Below are 24104 nucleotides of genomic sequence, written 5' to 3' on the forward strand. Positions count from 1 at the left end.
TATGTTTAGCCTGGAGAAGAGAAGGTTAAGAGGTGATATGATAGCCCTGTTTAAATATTTGAAAGGATGTCAGGTTGAGGAGGGAGCAAACTTGTTTTCTGCTGCTCCAGAGAACAGGACCCGGAACAATGGATGCAAGCTACAGGAAAAGAGATTCCACCTCAACATTAGGAAGAACTTCCTGACAGTGGAACACACTCCCTCGGAGTGTAGTGGAGTCTCCTTCCTTGGAGGTCTTTAAGCAGAGGCTAGATGGCCATCTGTCGGGAACGCTTTGATTTGCATTTCTTACATGGCAGGGGATTTGACTGGATGGCCCGTGCGGTCTCTTCCAACTCTATGATTCTATATGCGTGTGATTGTGACAGTACAGCGGGGGGGGGGATGAATAGTGTAACATGGGCTGTAGGCATGAATGCTCCATTTTGGTGGGTCTTTTCTTGCAGTGGGAGAACAGCAGTGGATTGTGTGTCAGCTGTTGGACTGTTGTGATAGCTGGCAGTGTGTTCAGCATGTTCTCCATGAACTGAGAAACCCCAGAGGTAAGGCCAGCTTCTGTCTCCTCCCAGCCTCAGTCCAGGCCATTCTGCTGCTGCACCAAAGTTGCAGTCATCTTCCAGTAATACAGTGGTACCCCGGGATACGAATTGATCGCGTTACGAAATTTCCGGGATACAAAAAAGTTACATTGGAAAAAACTGTTCCGGGATACGATGTTTTTTTCGGGTTACGAATTTTTTTTCGGCGCAAAATTCAAACCGCAAAGCGCGGCTAGCGGCTTTCCAGCGCGAAAAAAAGCCTTTTCGGGTTGCGAAATTACTCGGGTTACGAACAGAGCCGCGGAACGAATTAATTTCGTAACCCGAGGGACTACTGTACTGTGCCTGATAATGACTCTTCATTGTCATTTGAACTTATTGGCTATATCCGTCACCCTCAATTGAGTCTATTTAGGCTGATATAAGAATTTTTAAACTTTAAAACTGGCAACTGCATGTGCTTCTTTTCTTCTACCCTCCTCCTCTACTTTTCCTTTTGCTTATGCCTAAACATCTGTTGCTATCTTATGAATAAGTTTAACTATGGAAGTAGCTGGGCATGTTTGTCCAATAACGAGAGAGAGAAAGAAACATATCATTTCCAAGTTATCTGGCTTCTGGTTATATCACATATTAACAAATATTATAAGGCAAGTTGATCTCCATCCACACAGATGAATTTGCGGAAGGAGGCACTCAGTGGATGACATGCAGAAACTCACCTGTCGGAATAAAGAAAGAAGTGAACCTGGGAACCGAGTAGAGGGGCATTTTAGAAAAGAATTGTCAGCCAGAGCTCCAGTCCCTCACAAACCTATAAACCCAAGGGTTATATAGGATATTGCCACCGCAGCTAAAGTGGAATCATAGTGTTACAATTGTGCAACGTGGAAACAACCATTTGTTCTTTAGTTTTTTGTGGGGTTTTCGGGCTATGTGGCCATGTTCTAGAAGGGTTGATTCCTGATGTTTTGCCAGCATCTGAGGCCGGCATCTTCAGAGAATGTTGGCCATGAAAGCCTTCAACATCTGCTCTTTATTTCTCCCAACTCTGGGCTATGCAGTCCATAAAGGTTTGTGGGGAAAACATCTCACAAACCACAATTTGGGCAATAAAAAGAAAAATCGACCATGAAAAACACTGGCAGGCCTTTGGATTCTTTGTGCAAAGGTGATTCCCTGCTGTCAGTTTGCAATGGGTTATTACTATGAATAACAGTTTCCATACTATTATTTTAATGTTCATGTGGCAGTAGGAAATGTCTCAGAGTAGGCTGTGATTCTTCAGTGCGGCACAGTGCAATTACATTGAAAATATTACATAAATTGCAACATGTATTAAATGTCAAAATACCTACTCTGAATTATGAATCGAAATGACATTATTTAAAAACATGTGAGAAAGGCATCTTCATAATTACATGTTATCAACACAGAGACAGATTAGCTATTCTTTTAACATAATTAATTTTATGCACAATGCATTTGTTTGTGGTATTTGTCATTATTCATCAATATAATTATGAATTACTTAGAACTGTTTTCTAGAATCTTTTAAGTTATTTTAATTGCCTGCTGATTTCTTCCTATACTCATCCTTCACTTTTCTTCTCCAGCTGCTTCTTGGGCATCATCCTGGTTCCATGCAAGCTACTGTATAGATTTCCTTGTTTCGATTCAACAACTTTGCTTCCTTTTTCTTTTCTTTTTCATAGATTGGACTTTATATCCAATCTGGTTCCACATGGAATTCAATTGACTAATGATACAATCATTTCCAGTTTTGTCATCATCATCATCATCATCATCATCATCTTTATTTCTATCCTTCTTTCCCCCCGAAATGGGGACTCAAGGTGGCTTACAATTTAAAATAATTACAATTAAAGCATACAAGTGAGCATAAGATGCAGTTTTAAAAAAGAGAGAGATGAAAGTGCTTAAATACATCACAATTAAAACGGTAAAATACCCACAGCCCATTCTTTAATGACTTTCAGTTTTTAAAGCCTGTCTGAATATAAATGTCTTGGGCTGCATCCACTCTACAGAAATAATCCAGTTTGGCACCACTTTTAACCACCATGGCTCAATGCTATGGGATTCTAGGAACTGTAGTTTGTTGTAGCACCAGAGCTCTCTGACAGAGGTGGCTAAATGTCTCACAAGGCTACCATTCCCAGAACTTCATAGCACTCTGACATGACAGTTAAAGTGGTGTCAAATGGGTTATTTCTGCAGTGTGGGTGCAGCCTCAGTCTACCAACAAGGAAAGGACCATTCTAACTAGGGATGCCATAAGTCAAGACCTCCAAACCGGGACAAATGTAGGACAAATGTAGGACAAATTTCTCAAATGTAGGACAGGTGTGTTTTTTTAAATGGAGGACATGCGAAAAAATTGGGTGTTTTTTAAAAAAATGTTAATATAAATGCATGTTCCTTAGGCATGATCAAAATGGAGGGCATTTTGGCATTATTCCTAGACAGATGGCAGAAATGTACTTCCCTTTCTGGCCAACCCCCCCTCCCCCCATTCCAAACAGCACATTTGGGCATTGAACATGGCTTTACTTAACATGGCAATCTCTTGCATATTTCAGAGGCTTATTGCATAACCAAACTCTTTGGGTTTCACACTGAACATGGGTTCACATAGCTATGCATATTGAACATGTCAAGGTGGTCTCACAAGAAGTGATTTGCCCTCGGGTTCAACTGTACTTCTCAGAAGTGTGTATTTGGTCAAGGGACTGTGGTTTTTCTTCACTGTGCATGAGTTTGTAAAAATCACCTCAGAGGCTTGCTGATATTGATATCAATACCACCACCACCACCATCATCATCATCACCAGTATCATTGTTAAAACAAAGCAAACCTGTACAAATGGAATGGAAATCCTCCTCCTCCTCTTCCTCCCTCCTCCTCTTCTTCCTCCTCCTTCATCCCTCCTCCTTCCTCCTCCTCCTCTCCTTCCTCCTTCATCCCTCCTCCTCTCCTTCCTCCTCCTTCATCCCTCCTCCTCCCTCCTCCGCCTTGGCGCACTCCCCCTCCGCGCACTCCAGCGGCAGGCAGACATCCACCTCCGCCTCCTCCTCCTCTGCCTCTATAGCCCCACGTGCAGGCGCGCAAGCAGGGGCGAGTGTGCGCTGATGCCGGCCGGGGCCAAGGCAAGCACCCAGTGCGGTCGTGCAGAAGCGCGCGAGGCGAACACAGAAGAGGAGGTGGGTGGCTGTCTGCCTGCTGCCGGTGCGCGCGGACGGGGAGCGCGCCAAGGCAGGCAGGCACCTCTGCCTCCTCTTCTGCCTCCGCCTCGCGCGCTTCTGCGCCCCGGCCGGCGGCAGCGCACACTCGCCCCTGCTTCTGCACCTGTGCGCAGGGCTATAGAGGCAGCTTGGGCGGGCCCTCCGCCTCCTCCTCCTCTGCCTCCACCCTAGCTGCCTGCCGGTGGAGGCCAAGCCAAGCGCCCAGTGCAGTCACGCAGAAGCGGCCATAAGCAGGGCGCACATGGGGGCGGAGGAGGAGGCAGAGGCATAAGTGAATGGCTGGCCGGCTGCATGAGCAGCCGCGGCCATACACAGGGCGCGCGCGGGGGCAGAGGAGGCGGAGGAGGTGGGTGGCCTCGGGCGGGGCAGTCCCGCTTTTGGTGGGGAACCGGACCGGGACCGGGCCAGGACCGCCAAAAGTGGGATTGCCCCACCTGAAGGCGGGATATGGCATCCCTAATTCTAACCTTCCTGGGAATGGAGATCTAGAGCCTAGGGACAGCCACCAAGAAGGACTTCTTGGTGGCTGTCCCTAGGCTTGCAATGGCGGTGGGACCATGCTAGCAATGATGATGGGATTGACAGAGCCCAGGCTGGCTCATAAAGGGAGGTATGGTCTTCCAGATAGTTTTGGTGTCTTGCTAGATTATATGTACCACATATATGCAAATTATATGTAAGGATTCAATTTATTGCTGTCGTTGTGTGCCTTCAAGTTGTTTGTGATGTTAAGGTATCATGGGTTTTCTTGGCAGATTTCTTCAGAGTGAGTTTGCCATTGCTATCCTCTGAAACTGAGAGAGGATGGGTTGCCCGAAATCACTTCAGCGGGGTTATAGAGGGGGCAAAAGGACAGGCCCAACGCCATCGGGCCTGAAGAGGAAGAGTCCTCCCCTCCCTCCTTCCAGCTGTTACATTCTGGCCTGGGAGGGAGCGAAAGGATAGGCCCAATGCCATCGGCCCGGCCTCGATTAAGAAAAAGAGCCCTCCCTCCAGTCCATCTGCCTTGGTCCAGGCCTCAGAGGGAGAGAAGAATGCTGGACCTGATCCCCTCTCCATCACCATTCCCTTCTCCTTTTGTGTCGTGTCTTTTTAGATTGTAAGCCTGAGGGCAGGGAACCATCTATTATCCCCTCTGTTGTAAACTGCCCGGATTCCCAGTGATTGGGCAGCATATAAATAAATCCTGTTGTTGTTGTTGTTGTTATTATTTGGCCAAACTGGGATTCCAACCTTGGTCCTCATCTGCACTGAAAAAATAATCTAGATTGGGAATTGCAATTTTGCAAGACCTTTAGCCTAGTTAAAAGCAATGTCAGACTGGATTATTTCTGCAGTGCAGATGCATCCTTAAAGCAGCAGACCAAGATGGTAAAGCTCCCTTTAGTGCACAAAAGGGCTACATCTGCACTGCGGGAATAATCCAGGTTGACAACGCTTTAACTTCCCTGGTTCAGTACTATGGAATTCTGGGTATTGTAGTGTTGCGGGGCATTTAGCCTTCTCTGTCAGAGAGCTCTGGTGCTACAACATACTACAACTCCCAGAAATTCCTAGCATGGATCCATGACAATTAAAGTGGTGTCAAACTGGATTATAACCTTTGAACTACCATATCTAAGTCCTCTGAGAATTGCACTTTTGTGAGATATTTAGCCTTCTCTTGTCAGACAGATTTGGTACCACAACAACCTACAACTCCCAAAACATCCTAGCATGGAGCTGTGACAATTAAAGCGTTGTCAAACTGGACTATAACTTTTGAGCTACCATATCTTAGTCTCCTGAGACATGTACTTTTGTGAGACCTTAGCCATCTCTTGTCAGAGAGATCTGATGACACAAGAAACTACAACTTCCAGAATGCCCTAGTATGGAGCCAGAGTAATTAAACCAGTGTCAAACTGGATTATTTCTGCAGTGTGGAAACAACCTTTAAACTACCATGACTCAGTCCTCTGAGAATTGTGCTTTTGTGAGATATTTAGCCTTCTCTGTCAGAGAGCTTGCTTGCCACAACAAACAACAACTCCCAGAATGCCCTAGCATGGAGCCAGGGCAGTTAAACCAGTGTCAAACTGGATTATTTCTTCAGTGTGAATGCAAACTGTATTTTTCTGAGACATTTATCATTCTCTGTCAGAGAACTCTTGGTACCACAACAAACTACAACTCCCAGAATTCCTTAGTATGGAGCCCAGGGCAGTTAAAGTGGGGTCAGTGTGGAGGCAACAAAAGCAAAAGCTGGGCTCTGTGGCTGCAACCTTATTGCCCCGCTTCCCTGGAACAAACCCCAAGGAGCTCAAACTACACACAACTCAAAACAACACAACACACAGGTTTCCCATAGGGCTGGCTAGCAAGCTCCTGCCATTGAGGGCAAGGAGGTCCGGGCAGTGGCTTCACCGCCGTTACTGCGCATGCTCGAGCGCTCCACATCCGTACCCGCCCCTCGAGTTTCGAGCGGGGGGGGGGCATTTGCTTCCTCCTCGGCGGTGCCTGCCATGAATCCGAGCGTCGCGGCTGCCCAGCCCTTCGCGGGGCCCGTGCAGTGTAAGTGGCTTGCGCTTCTCATTATCCGCGCTCCCGGGCCCGGAGCTGGCACAAGCCGAGAGCCACCTGGGTTCCACCAGGCCCCGAAACCTGAGTAGCGGTAGAAGCGAACCCGGGAATCTGGGTGCAGGCAAAAAGAAAGCAGTCAAAACGGGCCCGGGAACCTGGATGGGAAAAAATGAGAGGGGGCGGCAGGGAGGCAAAGGAAGAGAGAGAAAGATGGAGGGAAATAATGGGGTTGGAAAGGGGAATGTTTTGGAGAGGGGGAGAAAAGGGGTAAGGCCCCTGGTTGCTTTGGCAGCATGGTTCACCAAGTTCTTTCATCTCTGCATCTGCACTGTGGAAATAATCCAGTTTGACACCGCTTTAACAGCCATGGCTCTCAGTGCTGTGCAATCCTGGGACTTCTAGTTTGTTGTGGCCCCAGAGCTCTCTGACAGAGGGCTCAATGTCTCACAGAACTAGAAATCCGAGAGCATTGAACCATGCTAGTTTAAAGGTTGCATCCACACTGTGGAAATAATCCAGTGTGACAGCACTTTAGCTGCCATGGCTCAGTGCTATGGAATTCTGGTACAGTAGTTTGTAGTTTGTTGTGGCATCAGAGCTCTCTGACAGAGAAGACTAAATGTCTCCCAAAACTACATTTCCCAGAATTCCATAGCATTGAGCCATGGCAGTTAAGTCGGTGTCAAAGTGGGTTGTTTCTGCAGTGCGGATGCAGCCTTTTATTGCCATATGACCAGGCGTGGTCTTGCTTGCTGGAGCCTGCCATTTGCATGGGATGGTGCTGGCATTCACACACAACTTACATACATGCGAAGAAGCCATTTGGGCACGACACTGCTGTATCCAGGAGCAGTGGGACCAGGCTTATACTGAGCCAGGACACTGTGGCAGCTTTACCTAGTGTTGTCTACTCTGACTGACACACACAGACACACCAACATTTCACAGATGAAACCCAGGACATGTCTGGCCAATGTCAGGGGGTAGTCACAATGGCAAAAGTTATTAGGAAGGAAGAATCATAGAGCTGGAAGATACTCCAAAGGCCATCCAGTCTAACCCCTTGCCATGCAGGAATACACAATCAAAGCACCCCATACGCATGGCCATCCAGTTTCTGTTTAAAAAACCTCCCAAGAAGGAGATGCCACCACTCTCTGAAGCAGTGTGTTCCACTTTTGAACAGCTCTTACCGTCAGGACGTTCTTCCTAATGGTTTTTTGTGGGTTTTTCACATTGTGTGGCCATGTTCTGGAAGAGTTTATTCCTGACGTTTCATCTGCATCTGTGGAATAAGCTCTTCCAGATCATGGCCACATAGCCCGAAAAACCCACAAAAAGCTATGGATGCCGGCTGTGAAAGCCTTAGACTTCATATTCTTCCTAATGTTTAGGTGGATTCCCTTTTCCTGTAGTTTGAAACCTTTGCTCCATGTCCTGGTCTCTGGAGCAGCAGAAAACAAGCTTGCTCCATCCTCAGTGTGACACCCCTTCAAATACTTGAACAAGGCTAACATAGCCTCTTAACCTTCTCTTCTTCAGGCTAAACATACCCAGACCCCTAAGCCACTCCTCAGAGAATAGTTTCCAGATCTTTCACCATTTTGATTGCCCTCCTCTGGACACACTCATTTGTTAATATCCCTCTTGAACCATGATGCTAACAACTGCACACAATATTCCAGGTGACATCTGACCAGTATAGAGTGGCATTATTACTTCCTTCAGTCTAGAGACACTGTGCTCCTATTGATGTGAACTGGACTCGCATTGGTCTTTTTAGCTGCTGCATCACACTCATTTTCAGCTTCTAGGACTCCTAGATTCCTTTCACATGTACTGTTGGAAAGTCAGGTGTCATCTGTCCTATATCTATGCATCTCATTCAAATGGACACTAAGATAATGCACAGCTGCTGCATCACAGCAACCAAAGCATCTTCTGAACAATTAAGATCCTCCAATGAGATAAATATGCTTTTATTTCATAAATCATTGAAAATTGACACACTGTGTCAAAGCTGAAATTACTTAATTGTTGGAAGAGTCATTTCTTTCCAGTAATTTGGAATTAATAGGCAGCCAACAACCCTTTGGAATCTATAGTTTGCCCTTCATATCCACAGATTCAGCCATCCACAGCTTAACTATATATATGTGTGTGTGTATTCCAAAAACAAGCCATGATTTTACCATATATAAGGGAATATTATTTTACCATTTTATTACACCAGTGTATTTAATGGGACTTGAGTATCCATGGATTTTAACATCCACGGGGAGTCCTAGAACTAAGCCCCAGTGGATACCAGAGATCCACTGTATTTCTTTGTATTGTTTAATCTGATATATGGCATTTTGGTAGTTCCAGGAGGCACCACCGTCTTAGTGGAGCTCACTCCTGACATCCACATTTGTGGTCTGTGCAAGGAGCAGTTCAACAATCTCGATGCATTTGTGGCTCACAAGAGAAATGGCTGTCACCTGTCAGGCACAACCTCTGGAGCTGCCAGTACAGTTCAGTTTGTGGCAGAGGAGACAGTACCAGCAACACAGACACAGACCCCAACCAGAACAATCACTTCGGAGACTCAAACCATCACAGGTATTTATCTAAGAAATTTTAGAAGTGCTTCTAAGCAGAAAAACCAAAGTTAAGATAAGTTGAGTTTTGAGGTGGTTTGGAGGGCCGCAGTTCATGTAATTCTCCAACCAGCATGGAGGATTGGTTTCATATGGTTTTAACACCGGGGTATCCTCAACAAGTGACCTCATCCTTGAGATGTAAAATGTCTGGATTTTTTTTTAAATGGCACTTACAGAAAAATTGAAAAATGTAATATTGCACCCACCCACCCTACCCTTCAGGGACATAGCCAGGATTTTAGGAAGGGGGGGGGGGGGTCCAGACTAAGTTCCACCATTATAATAGGGCTTGGGTGCAGCGGCGCAGCAGCACACATTCATTTTTCTAATGGAAGGGGAGGGGTCCGGACCCCAAGATCCCCCTCTGGCTACGTCCCTGTACCCTTTACAGACTGAAAGTCATTTTATTACTTTTGAAACAATTGGCCCTCTACATTTGTGGCTTTGACTTTTGCAGGTCCTTCCAGTATGGCTCTGTTGAAATTGGCCATGGAGTCACACTGGAAGACTTAGAGATTCCTAAAAAGGTGTTTTCTTGGTGTTTGTTTTTGTTTTGTTTTTAAAAGTGGGTTTTTTATTTGCAGTTTTTCCACTTTCATGGGGGTCCTGTGTCCCTAACCCCAACAAATGTGAAGGGCCCACTGTATATATAATTCTGTTTGGCATAAAAGTATAATGTATTTGATGTATTAGAAGTACAGTTTATTCAGACTATAATTAGAAACTGAGTATATTATTTTTTTAAAATGTTGTTCTCACTACAAATTTATTTCTTACTGAACTGTAAGGAGCACTTAAACTGTAAAGAACCTCTTTGGTTTTGCCAGTTTGAGGAGCAGGCAAAAAAGCCAATAAAAACAGAACAGAACATCAACATGAGGGAAAGGAAAGGTGCGCAAAAGCTGCTGCAAGCATAGCACTGGACTTAGTCCATTTAAACACAAAATTACAACAAAACAGTGTTAATGGACTAGCACAGGATAAAATTAGATACTGTACTGTGGAATTGACTGTGTAGACTGTTACTATAAACCTCATAATTAACTGACATATTTGCTATTGACTTTAGTTGGTGAACTTTGTGGCATTTCTCTCATTAGCAACAAAGTGGATAGAAGATTGCATTGTATTCTTGACATCAAGAGGAGATGTTTTGATATGTTATATGACGGTTTAGAGAAGCTAAATGGTTTTGCATAGCATGGATGTTTTAGAAAACCAAGTCTTTTTGTGTTTCTCAGTTTCTGCGCCAGAGTTTGTTTTTGAGCATGGCTACCAAACCTATCTACCTGCTGAGAACAGTGAACCTCAGACTACATCAGTTGTCACCACTTCACCAAAATCTCGCACCAAAAAATCCAGCACATCAGGGGCACAGAAGAAACTTAACTGCTGCTATCCAGGTAATATATATACTCTGTATGTGCTCTGTGTGTGTCCAGGTAAAATACTGAAACTGGCGGAGTTGTTGCACCCAGTCTCTTTATTTAAGGGATTTGCAGGTGTGTTTATCAGTCTATATGTGTTAGGAGATCCTTAGCATCCACTAACTTGTTTGCCTAAGCTTCCAAATTCATGGTCAATAGCATTGTTCTTACAGGCAGGCTCACATCCACATTCCCCTTAAGGGATCTAAGGCCCTGGAATTTCAAAATATTTCGCCCAGAAAAACAAAGAAGCAGTTTTGTACTGTTTGTACTATTTTAGGCAATTTATGTATATATTCAAGAGTCAATATTGTGCAGTGGTTTTAGTGTTGTAATACGACTCTGGAGGCCAGGGTTTAGTTCCCCACTCAGCCATGGAAACTCACTGGGTGACACACTCTCAGCCTCAGAAAAACCTATGATAGGTTCACCTTAAGGTCATCATAAATCAGAAGCAATGTGAATCAAAGAATCAGAGTTGGAAGAGACCACAAGGGCCATCCAGTCCAACCCCCTGCCATGCAGGAAATCACAATCAAAGCATCCCCGAGTGCTATGACAGCATGCAGAGAAGCATAGAGGAAGCCACTACTTTCCTGCTCTGTTTCTGTTTATTTTTCCTCATGCACTAAGGCCCTGCGATTGACTTTGATATGACATTATCAAATTTTTAAAATAGTTTGGATCTCAGAGCCAAATTATGTATGATGTGAAGCGAGAAGCTGGGCAAGTCTGAAGTCAGCTGGTCACAACTCAGAGATTGCTGTCAGGGGAGGGGGGCTGTGTGGGGAGATGAATACAGACTTGCTTGACTTGACTTTAGATTTATGTAACACCAAAGAAGTAACTTGCATCTTGATCTTATTGCTATGCATTCAGGCTAAGCATTTGTGGAGACAGCAGGATCATGAAAATGGAAAGATAATGACATAAGTTTGCTTCCTGGTTCCCATGCTACTTTCTTCTTCGTGGTCTCTGCGAATCATGTAAATGCAAGCAAACATGAGTTTCAAAGGCTGCATTTTCAAGCAGTAAAGAAAGCAAAAAAAATTAAGTGGTGCATTGAGAAATCCCTGTTTTTTTAGTGGCTTCTCCCTGCATCCCAAAGGTTCATAGGACTTTGCAACTTGTGGATTATTCTCTGAACTGTATTTACATTCTGTCCACGGCTTGGGTGCTTCAAGAGATGGACCGAGGAAATAAATTGGCCATGCTTAAATTAATTTTAATCAGTGACATTGTCACAAAGTTCCAAGAAGATTCATGGAAGTGCTTTTTAATTAATTTATATAGCCATTGATCACATAGATTTAAGTCATGGAAGAGGGGGAAATTACCCTTCTTTGTATGATTAGGTCAGTTAACATCGTTAAAACGTATATATTCATTGTTTCAAAACCTGTCTTGGCTTCTTTGCTTCATAAATTGACTAGTTCACTCTCAGTTTCATTCAGATCTGATGTACATACATAAACACACACTTTTCTGGCTTTGGAGGGGGGGCATATGCTTTTTCCATGAACTTCAACAACTTCTCTGTAATATTCAGATACTGTACTTTCATTCTACAGTACTATTATCTCTCTAAGATTTCCTCCATTGTTTTTCTCTTGGTCTCCTAAAGAATTTCTTCTGTTTCCTGCTCTGTTTCCTGTCTAGCTCTTCACCTTCTCCACGTACTGTGGAGTTATTTTTCATTTCATTTTCATTCACTCTTCCCTTTCTCCACCCATTCTCTTGTAACTGAGATAGAATATTGTGTCTGGACCAATATATGTTTAAATCTTTGATCCCCTGTGAAACTGATTTGTTCAAGTCTGCTCAAGAAGTCTTTCAGCTTTATCTGTTTGTCCAGAATCTCAGTGTGTTCCCCCTTCAATAGCCTACTCCCAAAATCCAGTGTCACTTGTGTAGAATGTGTTTTCTGTTTCACAGGGTAGGATCCAAATCAGTAGTTCAAATGACAAGAAAGGCGATTACAACTAAACATTAATAAAGACTTCCTGATGGTAGTGGAATAGACTCCCACAGACAGTGGCAGACTCTTCTGAACTGGAAGTTTTTAAACAGAGATTTGATGATTTACTTTAGCAGTGGATTCCCAGACTGGCAAGGTGCTATACCCTTGGGGACTTTTCTAAAACTATGATTCTATGAATATGAGATGGCTGACTGAAGAGCAGCCACATCTCCAGTTGCTGTGACAACCACAGCCAAGCAAGTAGTGAGAAATAACATGGTTGTTTCTTCTGCCTTCCCATCAACAAGAAACTGCAGTTGAGGCTTCTTTTTAAAGGTAGACAAGCTACGCTTACAGGGGAGTCAGTGAGGCTTATTGCAAAAGAAAAGAAAGCTGAAATGGAGAGGGAGAGTAGCAGTTTTCTCCATACCTCTCCACATGCTGATGTAGTATTTCCTTTCCCTTTCCTGAGGTAGACAATCATAAAAGTGTGGTTTTTGCCAAACAGATTTTTCCAGTGCGACAAGAATCATGTTTGTACGGCTGTCTCCCTTAGGAACAGAACTGAAGTGCTACGACGGTATGCAGAGAGGCACATAGAAAGTCGCTACTCTCCTGCTCTGTTTTGGCTTTCATTTCTGATGTGATAAGGCCCAGTGGTATTCATGAGATTTGAGAAAATAGGAAAAGGCTGCAAACAAGATGAACTAACCCTCTTGCCTGTAGGAGCTGAGGCCTAGTTCTTGTTTTTGTTGAGAACCGGTGTTACATTGTAATCTTAATGTTGGATCCAGGACCAGAGAAACCCCGGTTCAAATTCACACCCACAATAGTCAGTAGGTACCCATGGTATAGTCACTGCTAGGGATGTAAATACTCAAGTGCTTCATTTTTATATGAGAGGAAAAATAATGTTCTCCCACTTCCATACAAATATGCTTTCCACCCTAATCAGCATCCCTCTCACTAACATATTTCATAGGGCTGTTGTGAGAAAAAGAAGTCACATTGCAAGAAAGCATGAGTTGCATAATAAATAAATCCCCTTCTCTCCTCCACCCCACAGGTTGTCAGTTCAAGACATCCTATGGTATGAAAGACATGGAACGACATTTAAGAACACATACAGGTAAATATTTGAAATTAGAAAGCACATTCATCCAGTAAACATAGGTTGCTGGAGCTGCTATGAAGCTTTCCAGCAAGAGCTCGGTAAGGAAGGGAAAAGAAAAGAGACAGTGTGAGCTTAGCCATTGCTTGTTTCCTGACTTTTCCCTGCCTTTCTATGAAAGTGTCAGTTTCTTCTGGATTGCTGTAGAATATTCTGCCTATTCATGTTGGAATTAAGTGGAGATGCTAGAAGAAAAAAGAATGTTAGTTGTAAAATCATCCTGATTCTTACGGATCAAAAATTGCCTTATTTGAAGACTAATCTATCTAGCCCATGGGTGAAGATTATCTGTCTTTCCAGATGATGTCGGAATACACCTTTCATGATTCTGCACTATTGGCTATGCAAGTTAGGGATGATAGAAGTTGCAATCCAAAAATGTCTGAAGGGACACATCATTCCCATCCTTGGTCTAGCCCAATGTTACATTTTTGATCAGCAATACATCCCATTTGATCTCAAATGCCATCCTGCTGCCTGAAATCTTTGTTGCCAGAGATGATAGTGGTTAATCTCAGGAGCTTCTGCATATCCAGAATTTGCCCTTTTGAATTAGACATATGGATTAATTCTCCATGTTGAACAGATTAAATGCTTTAAAACGTAAAAAAGGTAAACATATATTTGGGAGACAGTGCAACTGTATCTGTACGTAACACAGAGAGAGCTGCTTAACAAATATATACACTACCAAGAGATGTATTTTCAAAGCTGTGCATGAATTAATCTGTACACTTTCTTGATTTGTCAAAGCAAATACCTTGGAGGATATCCGATATGGTATGTCTTTCTTACAGTAGAGAAAAAATAATCCTCCTTTTGTGTTCTGTCTAGTGCAGGGATGGGCAGCTGCAATGAGTTCAGGGACCAATATTCTGTTCCTGAGACTCTTTGGACTGCCCACATCTGGTTACAGTTAGCCCTCCACATTTGTGGTTTTGATATTTGTATATTTGAATTTTATGTGGATTTGATTAATATGTTCTCTCTAGGAATCTCTAGGTCCTACAGTGCAATTCTTCCAGAAGCTGACCATAGAGTCATGCTGGACAACCTAGAGATTCCTAGAGAAAGCATTTGTAGATCCTTCAGTGCAACTCTGTGATCAGCTTCTTGTGGATGTTGGCCAAACAGTTGCACTGTGGACCCAGAGCTTCCTAGATAGGTTTTCTCAGGTTTTTAAAAAAGTGTTTTTCTTACTTGCACACACCCCCAACACACACATAATCACAAGAGTCCCGCATCTCTAACCCCATGAATGTGGAGGGCCCACTGTATTTTTAATGTTAAATAGTGCAGGGGCTCCTGCTACCTATGTAAAAGGTGCATTTCCATTCCATCCCACATGTCAGTTCACTCTTTGTAGGGCCACAGAAAGGTCATTCTAGGAAGTCTGAAGAGCCTGAGGGCTGCAAAAACAGTCTTGGAGGGCCATACCTTGCCCATTCATGATCTCCTGCAATTCACCTCTACCCTGCAGTGCCAATTTTTCTTCTGTAGGTGACAAGCCCCATAAATGTGAAGTGTGCAGTAAGTGTTTCAGTCGTAAAGACAAGTTGAAAATGCACATGCGCTCCCACAGTGGGGTGAAGCCCTACAAGTGTAAAGACTGTGACTACGCAGCTGCTGAGAGCAGCAGCCTCAACAAGCACCAGCGCATCCATTCAAATGAACGTCCTTTTAAATGCCAGATCTGCCCGTATGCCAGCCGCAACTCCAGCCAGCTCACTGTTCATCTCAGATCTCATACAGGTAAGTCAGAGGTGTTTTTTAACATATTGACTTCACTTAGGAACAGATATTTCTTGCAGGGGGGGGGGACATGCTTTTTTAAATACAGCAGAACGATAGTGCAAAACAAAACCAGTTCACAACCACATCAGCAAAAACTGAACAATCAGAAATTAAGCAAATAAATTCACATAAGTAACACATCTTTTGAAAAAATTCAGATGGAAGAAACAACTATAAGACATATGCTTAAATATAAATAAGCAGTAAGGTTTTCGGCCTAATAAGCCAATGCCTCTTTGCAGGAATAGTGGCTCAAAGAAGCCATTTCTGGTGTCCATCTGCTAGAAACTACATCCTAGATATGTAATTTGACTGTCCTAAATTAATCTGGAAATTCCAGAAATGTTTCTGTGTTTCAAAATTAATATGAATAATATAAAGTCAAAGGCTTTCATGGCTGGCATCCATAGTTATTGGGTGTATATATACTGTGTGAGCCTGAGAATGCAGGAGTGATTTGCATGTGTATTGTTCTGTGCTGATGGCTGGCCTCAGGCTGGGAAGCTAATGCAAATGAGGATTAATGTCTGCTAATTGGTGATCATTATTTGATGGGAAAACCCCTGACTCTGAATGGAGTCCAAAAATCAGCAGTAGCAGAACATGCCATAAACCATCCTGGGCATAAAATACTGTTTGAAAACACCGAAGTTCTGGACCATGCCAACCACTACCATGTCAGGATACACAGGGAAGCCATTGAAATCCACAAACACCTGGAAAATTTCAACTGGAAAGAAGAAACCCTTAAAGTGAACAAAATTTGCCTACCAGTCCTGAGAAACAGCAAAATAAGGACTCAGCAAATGCAAGTGGGAAACCATTCAGAGACATGCAAATCACTCCTGCATTCCCTGGCTCACACAGTATATATACACCCAATTTTTCCAGGCAAAGCATTCTCTGAAGATGCCAGCCACAGATGCTGGCGAAATGTCAGAAAGAAACTCTGCTGGAACATGGCCACATAGCCCGAAAAACCCACAAAAAATATGAATAATAGTTTCTGATTAAAAGGAAGCCAACACAAGACATGAATACATTGTGTGCCTCAAACAGGTATTATCTGGATTGCATCCCCAACATTTTGCTGAACTAGCCAACTTTTTTCCTTTCAGGACACTGTTCTGTCCATCATGTGAGACCCAGCCATCTTTGCTGAACTGATCTAAGTTTCAAATGTAGAAAAAATTGTCCACATGCAGGCTTAAGTTTTTTACTGAGCATATTGTATGGAACTTTCTAATTACTCGCTGAGTGGATCAGGGAGTATTGGGTGACATATTTAATATGAACGCCTAATTATAACTAGGTTCACTGGAAGACCAATGTAGACTGGCTGTTGTAGACGAGCTTCAGTCATGTTGGAGTTCTTAAGAGATGTGTTTGTAGAAAGTATTTCACAACTTCAGGCCTTCTTTGAATGTTGCCCATAGGATCTTCTGAACCATGATGGCTAGAAACATTTTTCAAAAAAATAATTAAGGGACTTTATCAAACCAAACTGCAATACTAGAATCTGAAGATCAAGCCACTGATCTCACTGTTCATGGTTTGTGAGATTACTGGCTTGATCTGAAGCCTGAATAACAGCCAGCCAGTGGTCTCCTTCTGTAGATGAGGCATCCTACTACTTGTATTTATATTAAGACTGGCAAACCCAGATATTGCCAATTATGGGCTCCTTGTTTTCTTTCTTTGCTCAAAGAGGGTTCTCAGGATACTTTGAGATTCCTGGACTGTGAAATTCTGCCCTTTCATACAATTGTATTTCTTACTGCAGTCTCCAAAGTAAAGATTGGTTTTTTTCCACTCATCATCGGTTTGGATCCTATAGACCTTTAGCTCAGCAATTTCCATCCTCTGTTTCTCAAAAATTGCTTGCATGAATGATATATCTTTTAGCAATGATCTCCTTTGTTTTTTTTTCCTTAAGCTTTCTTTGCCAGAGTCAAATATTATAAGTTCAGTGAGATAAATCTGCAACACAGATCAATCTTTGAATTAGAAAATTAAATGTATCAGTAACATTTAGACTCTCTGGGTTGTTGTTTTTTTAGTATCATTTGGCATCTATAATTGAGGCTGTTGCAATACATACTGCACCAGACTTTCATCAGGAAAGTAGGTTAAAATCCTATAACTAAATGTTGCAGTGTAGACCTAGGCATGCATAGCTGGAAAAACTATGCAGTATAAAATATGCTGAACTAGCAACTTCTATGTCTTCGTTAATAAAATGTGTATAATAAACATTTTATACCAAAGGTCTCAATTATTAAACAGACACATGGATTAGCACAGTATGTCGCATTGTAATTTGAAAAATCTTCAGCTGGATCAATGAAATATGTAGCCAGTTAAACAAATTATGCATACATTTTTACAATCTCCCATTTATGTAGATCTATAAAATATTAATTGGTAAAGTAAATTAAGCCATATGTGTAATGATTATTAAAGTACAGCAATGTATTGAACTAAAGACCTCCCTACATTTTATTTCTGTTTAAAATGGCACCCCCATGGTTCATTCAGGCGTGTGTGTGTGTGTGTGTGTAAAACAGAATAACAAAGGCATATCACATTAAAATCAGGAATAAATGGTGTTTTACAACATAGTTTAGCAGTAATCAGCTATTCTTAACAAAATGAAAATTCCTGTTGGGAAGGTATGAATATTGTCCCTGTTTATACAGTATTGTTGTGGAGATTAAGCAAGTATTGCCAGTCAAAGAGGCATAACCCTGATGGAAAAAAAGCTAAGAAAATCTATTTAATATCATTCCTGCAAATTATTATGCAGTTTATCTTATACTCTTATTTATCTTGGCATTGTTTATATATGTCTTGCTTTGATGCATTTCACTTTCTTTCTTTTTCAAAAGAATTTGTATTTTTCTGCAATTTTAATGTTAATATAACAAATATATAAAACACACCTCTTCCCTCCTTCTTCAGCTGTGTATATAGGTAAAGATAGGTGGCCTCCATTATCTCCAAAAACTCACATACTCCTCTGGTCATTGGCCTTTTTGTTCTAATCTTATGGAAGTTGTCAACTGAAACCTCAGGGTGGTTTTGAGAAGCATGTGTCAGGAATCGTAAGGCCAAAGTCACTGGAGTGGCAAGATGAGCGTTAACAAAAACAAAGTCAGTATTTAGAACAGGAGTAAGAGTAATTTATATGAGACTATAGAAACAGAATGAGTGAAGGGGGATGGAAGGAGAATGGCCTTTTCTTGCCATGCATGAAGAGCCAGCCCTAAACCTTGACACAGATACCAGCATTAACCATATGACTGATTTAGACACAGTTGCTAGGAATTGTTTACTTACTGCAAGAACGGTAATTGCTATTTTTGGCAAACTAACAAGCATAGATCAGAAACTTGATGGGTTAAAAGAAATTGGTACTGTACTATAAGCTTTTGTAGACTCAAATCTTGTCTGCACAGGCCAAAAGGCCCATTTCCCCCATGTTCTGGTGCCATCCAGTTTGGATTCATGTCCCAAACCCTGGTTGTGGTGGGGACAGTCAGAATCACATGTGGCACTCTCACACCGGAAATAGGACATAGCACAGTTACAATAGTGTAAAAAAAAATTTACCTGTTGCTTCAGATACTTTGCTTGCATACCACAGCAGCTGCATGGGTGTCCGATTGGACTGCTCAGTGTGCCTGCCACCATCTTGGGTCACTCATTCTGTGTGTGTGTGTGAGAGAGAGAGAGAGAGAAGAAGAAGAAGAAGAAGAAGAAGAAGAAGAAGAAGAAGAAGAATTTTGGAGTGATGGTTCTTTACATATGCATGTAATCAGGCTCATGCATGCTCATACAAACTCTTTTCCAGTGACTGTTAGTAAATGTGTATCACTTGAAGTGTTTACTTGCCATCAGGTCAGATTCAGCTTATAGTGACTCTATTAGTGGTAGGCCTCCATGAACCTCAGACATTGATAGTTCTGTTTAGGTCTTGCTAATGTCTTCTCCAGTGTGTCATGTCAACTGATGATACAGCCAAACTACAGGGCAGTACAGACCACCCCTTCCAGGGCAGTCTGTAAGCGCCCGTTTTTGGTCTGCGGCATTGCCATAGGAACCAAACATAGCAACCGGCAATGCTGCGGACCAAAAAAGGAGTGCCTAGAGTGGCTCCTTTTTGGGACGTCATAAGGACTGTGCAGCCCTTACGACGTCTCTTCCTTTGCATGACATGTGGGCACTGTGAAACCCACATGTCATGCACACGCCCCCCATGTGGGCAGGGTGGCGCTGTAATGGTGCCGCCCGCACGTAATAGGGCTCAGGACCGTGCGGTTGGTGCATGGTCCAAAGCCCTACTATCACCACCAGGACATCACGTCCTGGCGGTGTGTACCAGGCCTATGATAGCCTCTGTTTAGTCCTTTTGGTTTCTAGTGAAATTGGAGATAAAAGTACCTAATTATTTGCTTGTACTTAAGCAAAATGCTGGTACAAGTTCATTGAAGAAATGTCTTATCTGCATAGCACTGTATCTGTTGTCCCCAGTGTCCTTAATGCTGAATATGTGTCTTGTCGACAGGAGATGCTCCTTTCCAGTGCCATCTGTGCAGCGCCAAATTTAAAATCAATTCAGATTTGAAGAGGCACATGCGCGTGCACACCGGGGAGAAGCCCTACAAATGTGAGTTCTGTGATGTACGTTGTGCAATGAAAGGCAACTTGAAATCACACATCCGCATCAAGCACAATGTGGAGAATGCCTTCCAATGCCCCAAGTGTGAATTCCAGTGTGGGAACAAGACCAGCCTACGACAACACCTTCGCACCCACCAGCCTGAGCAACCAGTGAAGTGCCCCGAGTGCAACTACTCTTGTTCCAATAAGGCCACCCTCAAGGTGCATGAGAGGATTCACTTCAAGGACCGCCCATTCAAATGTGAGTTCTGCCCCTTTGATACCAAACAACGGAGCAACCTGACCACCCACATGAAAAAAGCCCATCGGGACACGGTCAAGGTCAAGAAGAAACCAGACAGTAAGTTAGAAGGTGAGCAACTGAAAGAAGGCAGCTCCAGGCAAGTGGCCAAATTGGAGGCCAAGAAGGCATTCAAATGTGATATCTGCGAGGCTTCGTTTGTCCGAGAGGATTCTCTCAGGAGTCACAAGAGGCAGCATGTCGAGTATAACGGGACCAAGATTACTGAGCAGCCTATTCTCCAGTTTCAAATGGACCCAGCTAAGCAGGTTGGTGTTCCAATTACTGTCAGTCACCTCCAAGTGCCCCTGCATGCTTCAACCTATAGTGAAGGACAGGTCAAGATCATTGTTGGACACCAAATGCCCCAAGCCAGCAGCCTGGTTCAGGCAGCATCTGTCAGTATTGTGCCCCCTGCCTTAATAAGCCAAAATGAAGAAGATATTTCCAGTAATAGCCAGCTGCAGATCCTTCAGCAGGTGAGCTTACTCGCTCCATCACTTCCATCAGGGTCTGAGGCAGAAAGCATTTCAGTGGACCAGCCAACAGTTCTCCTTGGAGCCCATGATCAAGCTGATGGAAGTTCATCAAACCAGACTCTGATTCCCACCATTCCAGTGGGGAACCATGATGTCTCGGCTAGCCAGGCCTTCATCAATGGAACTGGGATCACCTGCTCAGACTTGGAAGGGCTCAGTGCTTTGATTCAAGAAGGGGCCGGGGAAGTGACTGTGGTGACCAATGAGGACCAGAGCATCTCTGTGTCAACTTGCACTCACTCTCCACCCATCTTTTCCTCCTCTTCTCATCCAGATGTGCCAAAGCAGGGCTATTCCATCATTCAAAGGGGAGCTCATGCAAATTTGCTGTGTCCTGCAGACTCCATCCCAGATTAGAGAAAAGACATATATTTAAAGCTCTGTAAGCTACATAACATTTTGTCCCCGAAGTGCATTCTAGTTTAGCTGCTGAATCAAACCTGGAAAGGTATCCCTGTTGGAAAAAAAACACCTAATCTTGCACAGCATGCATTCCTTAATCAGTGCACATCTTCATACATAACACATGTGTGTAACAAACTCAGTAATGTTGCCCCTTTCATCAGTAAGGAGTATGAAGGTTCTTCCATATTGATCTAAAGCTAGATTTCCCACTATATAGCTCCATGGATTTCCCAGGTTTTGCCAGTTATTGCCTCTGCATCTACTTGTCCATTGTTTTAGAGGGCTATTTATAACAGTTTCTTGGATCTGCACTAGGGCTTTTCCAGATTATTTTTTTTAAAAAACAACAACTAAGAAATGGTTTCCTGAGGTAGTCCAGTAGTTTCAAGGATGAATTTTCTCCTCTGAAGTTTTAAAAAGGTTTCTTAAAGTTACAGTGCACAGCTGCCATTTCACTGATGCAGTATAGCACTGTAGCTCTACCTTTTTTTTCAAAAGTTGAGAGAGTTGTTTTCCCTTCCAATATGTTCAAGCATTAAAAAGAAAGCCGCTCGAGGATTGGAACAAAATGTTGTAGTTGGTGCTGAGCATTACTAGAAAACAATGTGAGACAATGGCAGTTAGATATTCTAAATAAACACTGCAAACTTCAGCAACAAATACTATAACTTCCCAAAATATTTGCCCCATATAGGAGCCAAGAGGCTTTGGGTTTGGTGCCACTCAGTGGTAATAGTCTCATTGCACAAGGCTTGGATTTATCCTGGGTTATTTGATATCATTTCTTTAGTATGCAGTAATGTTTTATTCTCCAGTGATGTTACTGATTGGTCTTCAATACTTCCTGTTCCTTGGAAGTTTTAGCCTTAAAGAAATATTCTGTTAAAAAAAGTTGCATTGAAAAATCTTCAAGCTTTACAGCCAGCTCCAGCCTTGATGAATAACCTAATGTAGCTATTGCTCCTTTTTGCCCTCAGAATGTGTTGGATTCCAGCTCCCATCATCCACACACGACATAGGTATAGATGGAAGTGATTGGGATCCCCAGTATCTATAGGTCACTAGGCCAGGCAGAACAGACCTAATGAATTTTGTGGAAGATTATGTTTTAGCTGGTTTTGTTTCTCAGCTTTTAAAATCATGATAAGTGTATAAACAACATTCCTGATATCTTGAAAGAATGGATGAAGTTTAGGCTGAACATCTGTGCTCAGTTTTACAACACTATAATGAATGAATGACCATTTCAAATCGTTAGTAATTTATGATAAAAAAAACCAATTAAAATGACAGCTTATATAACACAAGACCAAAGTAAAACTGTGCAAATTAAGCAAAACTATAAGCCTTCAGATTATTGATCAGACTTTAGACAAAGAAACTGGTAGTAAATGGATACAGAGTTTCAGAAAAGTTTCTAAAATAGAACATGGAGCAGTGTGTGTGTGTGTGTGTGTGTGTGTAATTTGGCTTCTTCATCTTCATGGCTGATGGACATGCAGAAGTTAAGCCTAGTGTGGAAATAATTACTAAGAAACACCTCAGTTACTGTAAGATATAGAGGAGAAGGCATCCAAAGTACAGTGCTACCTCGGGTTACGAAATTAATTCGCCGTTCTGTTCGTAACCCGATAATTTCGCAACCCGAAAAGGCTTTCCGTTAGCGCTGGAAAGCCGCTAGCCGCGCTTTGCGTTTGAATTTTGCGCCGAAATAAATTTCGTAACCCGAAAAAAATATCGTAACCCGGAACAGTTTTTTCCAATCTAACTTTTTCGTACCCCGGAAATTTCGTAACACGATCATTTCGTATCCCGGGGCACCACTGTACTTGTTTTAAACCAGACCTAAAAGACATTTAAATCAAGTACTTTTTGAACATCTAGTGTTCTGTGTCAGGACGGGGGGGGGGATTTTGAACCCTAGACCAAGCTTTAATTATGTGCTATTGTCCACTGCAACCAAATAATATGTTGCATGTTGACAGGGACAGTGTATTCCAGGCACAGTGGAGCCCATCGCTTGCACACACCATCATGTTCATCTCACTTACTTTGAGCTTGGCCCATGTATTTTCTGTGGTTCACAGGACAGTAGAATATTGTAACACAATGCCACACAAAAGGAATGAGGGCACTTTTCCATTATTAGTTCATAAAGCATTCATCCCTTTAGTTATTGAGTGTTGAAAGAAAAGCAGGGTAAGGAGAATGAATTATTTTTTATCATCTGTAGGTGGTGCTAGAACTCAACTTTGAGTTCTTCATTCTTAATTTTTAAGAGTAGTGTTTTCTAACAGAGCATTCATTGTCATTATTTTTGTTTTCTTTAAGTTCAGCAGTAACCTTGCCTTTGCACTTACTGAAAACCAAGATGATGAAACTGAGGCTGCTGTACTTTGATTATGAGAAGGCATTATTCATTAGGAAAGACAATAATGCTAGGAAAGGTAGAAGGCAGTATAAAGAGGCAGACTGCACTACCAGATGCATGGTCTCAATCAGAGAGGCCACGGACCTGAATCTGCAAGTTCTGAGTAGAGAAGTTGAGGACAGAAGTCTTGGAGATGTCTCATCCACAGGGTCGCCATGAGTTGGGATCGATTCAATGGGAATTAACAACAGCAACAACAAATTTCTAGCAGGTCTCTTAAAAGTTAAGAATGTTAAACACTCAAGTTCTAGTACTACCCATTCTAACATGTGAGAGCCAGCATAATGTAATGGTTTGGGTCCTGGACTAGGATCCTGGAAATCAGGGTTAAAATCCCCACACAGCCATGGAATCCCACTAGGTGACCTTGGACAAGTCACATACTCTCAGCCTCAGAGGAA

At 42.7% G+C, this 24104-nt stretch overlaps 1 protein-coding gene across 1 annotated transcript; it reads left to right on the plus strand.

The window, feature by feature from the left end:
- The first annotated feature begins 6273 nt into the window (after positions 1-6273).
- On the plus strand, positions 6274-22940 carry ZFP64 (ZFP64 zinc finger protein). The gene is made up of 6 exons (XM_042465192.1): positions 6274-6359; positions 8733-8972; positions 10255-10416; positions 13467-13529; positions 15072-15323; positions 19933-22940. Exons 1-6 carry the CDS (start codon positions 6311-6313, stop codon positions 21222-21224), a joined length of 2058 nt encoding a protein of 685 aa, XP_042321126.1. The 5' UTR covers positions 6274-6310; the 3' UTR covers positions 21225-22940.
- Positions 22941-24104: the final 1164 nt, after the last annotated feature.

Source organism: Sceloporus undulatus, chromosome 4, assembly GCF_019175285.1.
Source record: "Sceloporus undulatus isolate JIND9_A2432 ecotype Alabama chromosome 4, SceUnd_v1.1, whole genome shotgun sequence".
Lineage (NCBI taxonomy): Eukaryota > Metazoa > Chordata > Lepidosauria > Squamata > Phrynosomatidae > Sceloporus > Sceloporus undulatus.

What these genes read in the sequence shown, in the direction of transcription:
- ZFP64 (XM_042465192.1), top strand. Translation starts at nt 6,311, where the DNA reads ATGAATCCGAGCGTCGCGGCTGCCCAGCCCTTCGCGGGGCCCGTGCAG. An exon ending in ACTTAACTGCTGCTATCCAG is followed by an intron (nt 10,417 to 13,466) that starts GTAATATATATA and finishes TCCACCCCACAG; the next exon opens with GTTGTCAGTTCAAGACATCC. An exon ending in ACATTTAAGAACACATACAG is followed by an intron (nt 13,530 to 15,071) that starts GTAAATATTTGA and finishes TTTCTTCTGTAG; the next exon opens with GTGACAAGCCCCATAAATGT.